This window comes from Poromitra crassiceps (assembly GCF_964638095.1).
Source record: "Poromitra crassiceps genome assembly, contig: HAP1_SCAFFOLD_1983, whole genome shotgun sequence".
Lineage (NCBI taxonomy): Eukaryota > Metazoa > Chordata > Actinopteri > Beryciformes > Melamphaidae > Poromitra > Poromitra crassiceps.
In genome coordinates, this window is record NW_028150434.1 from 47 (window position 1) to 2,500 (window position 2,454).

At 42.1% G+C, this 2,454-nt stretch overlaps 1 protein-coding gene across 1 annotated transcript in view; it reads right to left on the minus strand.

Moving 5' to 3' along the window:
• Window positions 1–234: 234 nt before the first annotated feature.
• The window catches only part of LOC310772106 (H-2 class II histocompatibility antigen, E-S beta chain-like), a gene marked incomplete at its 3' end in the record, with an annotated part of 7,127 nt that continues 4,907 nt past the window's right edge, over window positions 235–2,454 (minus strand). Inside the window, exons 4-5 of the mRNA XM_083664565.1 lie at window positions 2,063–2,130; window positions 235–348 (exon numbers count right to left, since the gene is read on the minus strand). Coding sequence (XP_083520691.1) covers window positions 235–348; window positions 2,063–2,130 — 182 coding nt within the window. The remainder of the gene's footprint in view (window positions 349–2,062; window positions 2,131–2,454) is intronic.

The following is a 2,454-nucleotide window of genomic DNA, read 5'->3' on the forward strand; positions in this document are numbered from 1 at the left end:
TTAGACCACGGACCCCCATTTGATAGGATTTTGTCCCACAGTCCCCCATACTGTATGATAATAAGATTGATGCATTAGATGTTTTATTACAGAAAGTGTATAAAACCCATGACCAAAATAGTCATTGTGTTACTTATGAATGGAATTATAGCGCAAAAAAGAAATTACCCCCCTTTTGGCTGGGGAGCCCCCTCAAGGACCCCCATTTGAGAACCACTGGTCTAGTGGACTGACCTTGGGCCTTCCTCCTGTAGAAGATGAATCCAGCCAGAGGTAAGATGAGACCCAGAGCCAGTCCTGAGGCTCCGATGGCCATCTTGTTTCTCTTAGACTCAGGCATGGAGGGATCTGTGGAGACATTGAGATGGTTGATTTCAGACAGTCCAGTGTAACTCAATCTGACTGGCTTGTCCAAGGAGGAGTGTTTTAGCTGGTGACTGTGTGGACACGGCTCAGTAACATGATTCACTTTTATTACTGTGATGACTTCACACCTCAGCCCCACTTCGGAAATAGCTACAGTTATTTTTTATTTTGTAAAATGAAAGCACATATTCAGAGATTACATGTCCAAGGCTACTAATGATAAATGGACACACTAACAACATACTCCTAAATGTCTTTATAATAACATAATTTATAGCTCAAGTACTCACACATTCCACTAGAGGGACAAGAGGTGGACTGATAACTTTACCTGTACCAAAGTCCAATAGACCCTTTTCACGGGGGCCATTTTGTGTCGAAAAGGCAGGATAAACACAGGTGCAAGCAAAACACTAATGAGGGTTCACCTTCCAGGTGATGTTTGTTACATCAAAGGAAAGGCTTGTTTTAAAAGGAAACTTAGACTCCACATACACTCATACATACATACATACATAATATGTATATACACTAATACATAAAATACAATTTTAGTCGGCAGGCTAGCTTGAGTACTTGCGGACCTTGCTACATCTGGTTCTAAATTATCTTTTATCTTGTTATATTCTCTCTTTTTCTCATGTGATACATGTTTTTTGTGATACATGTTTTTTAGTATATTCTATTTGTGTATTCTTTCTTATGTGATACATGTTTTGTGTATTGTGTATTCTATTGCATTGTCTGTTATGTAATATATGTATATATTTTCTTGAACCTGCAGGAAGACTAGCGGTCGTGTAGACATCAGCTAATGTGGATCCATTTATGTAAACAAATAAACAAATACTGATCAGTAATATCTGATCACTGATATGACAGATTAGGATGAATAATAGGATTATTAATTATAAGTGTTATAGTGACACAGTAATGTCACACAGTACAATCCAATGGGAGGCTAAAGAAGGGTGATATGCCAGAATCTGACCTGCATGCACTACATGAGTCTCTGATTAAAGTGTCACAGTTTACAAATACAGAGGCATTTAACTTTCAAATTCTTTGTAGTGACGTTGATGCCCTAGACCCCCTAGTGGCGACAGGTGGTAGACCCTGTGTGGCTGGTGTTGATGAGGGAAACAACGCTGGTGTCAAAATGGTAGCCTCCTGTGACAACTCTATGTTGTCACAGTATGAAGAACCAAGATGACAAGACATGCAGACAGACAGAAAGGCAGACAGACAGACAGACAGACAGACAGGCAGACAGACAGACAGACAGACAGACAGACAGACAGAAAGGCAGACAGACAGACAGACAGACAGAAAGGCAGAGAGACAGACAGACAGACAGACAGACAGACAGACAGACAGACAGACAGACAGACAGACAGGCAGACAGACACAGACAGACAGACAGACAGACAGACAGACAGAAAGGCAGAGAGACAGACAGACAGACAGACAGACAGACAGACAGACAGACAGGCAGACAGACACAGACAGACAGACAGACAGACAGACAGACAGACAGACAGACAGACAGACAGACAGGCAGGCAGACAGACAGACAGGCAGGCAGATAGGATGCAGACAGACAGACAGACAGACAGACAGGCAGGCAGACAGACAGACAGACAGAGAGACAGACAGACAGACAGACAGACAGACAGACAGACAGACAGGTAGTTACCCCAGTCCTTGATCACAGGCTCGAACAGGCTGGGGTGCTCCACGATGCAGGAGATCTTCTCTCCAGACCTGTTCAACACACACACACACGCACACACACACACACACACACGCACACACACACACAGACACACACACACACACACACACACACACACACACACACACACACACACACACACACACACATGTCTGAGGTGGATAGAATAGGTGAAATCAATACGTGATAATCATTTAAAAAAAGCGTTCACTTGAATTCTGGTCAGTTTAGTTAACACACACATGTAAACTTGTACACTGTCCTATCTATCTATCTATCTATCTATCTATCTATCTATCTATCTATCTATCTATCTATCTATCTATCTATCTATCTATGATTTCAATGCAGAA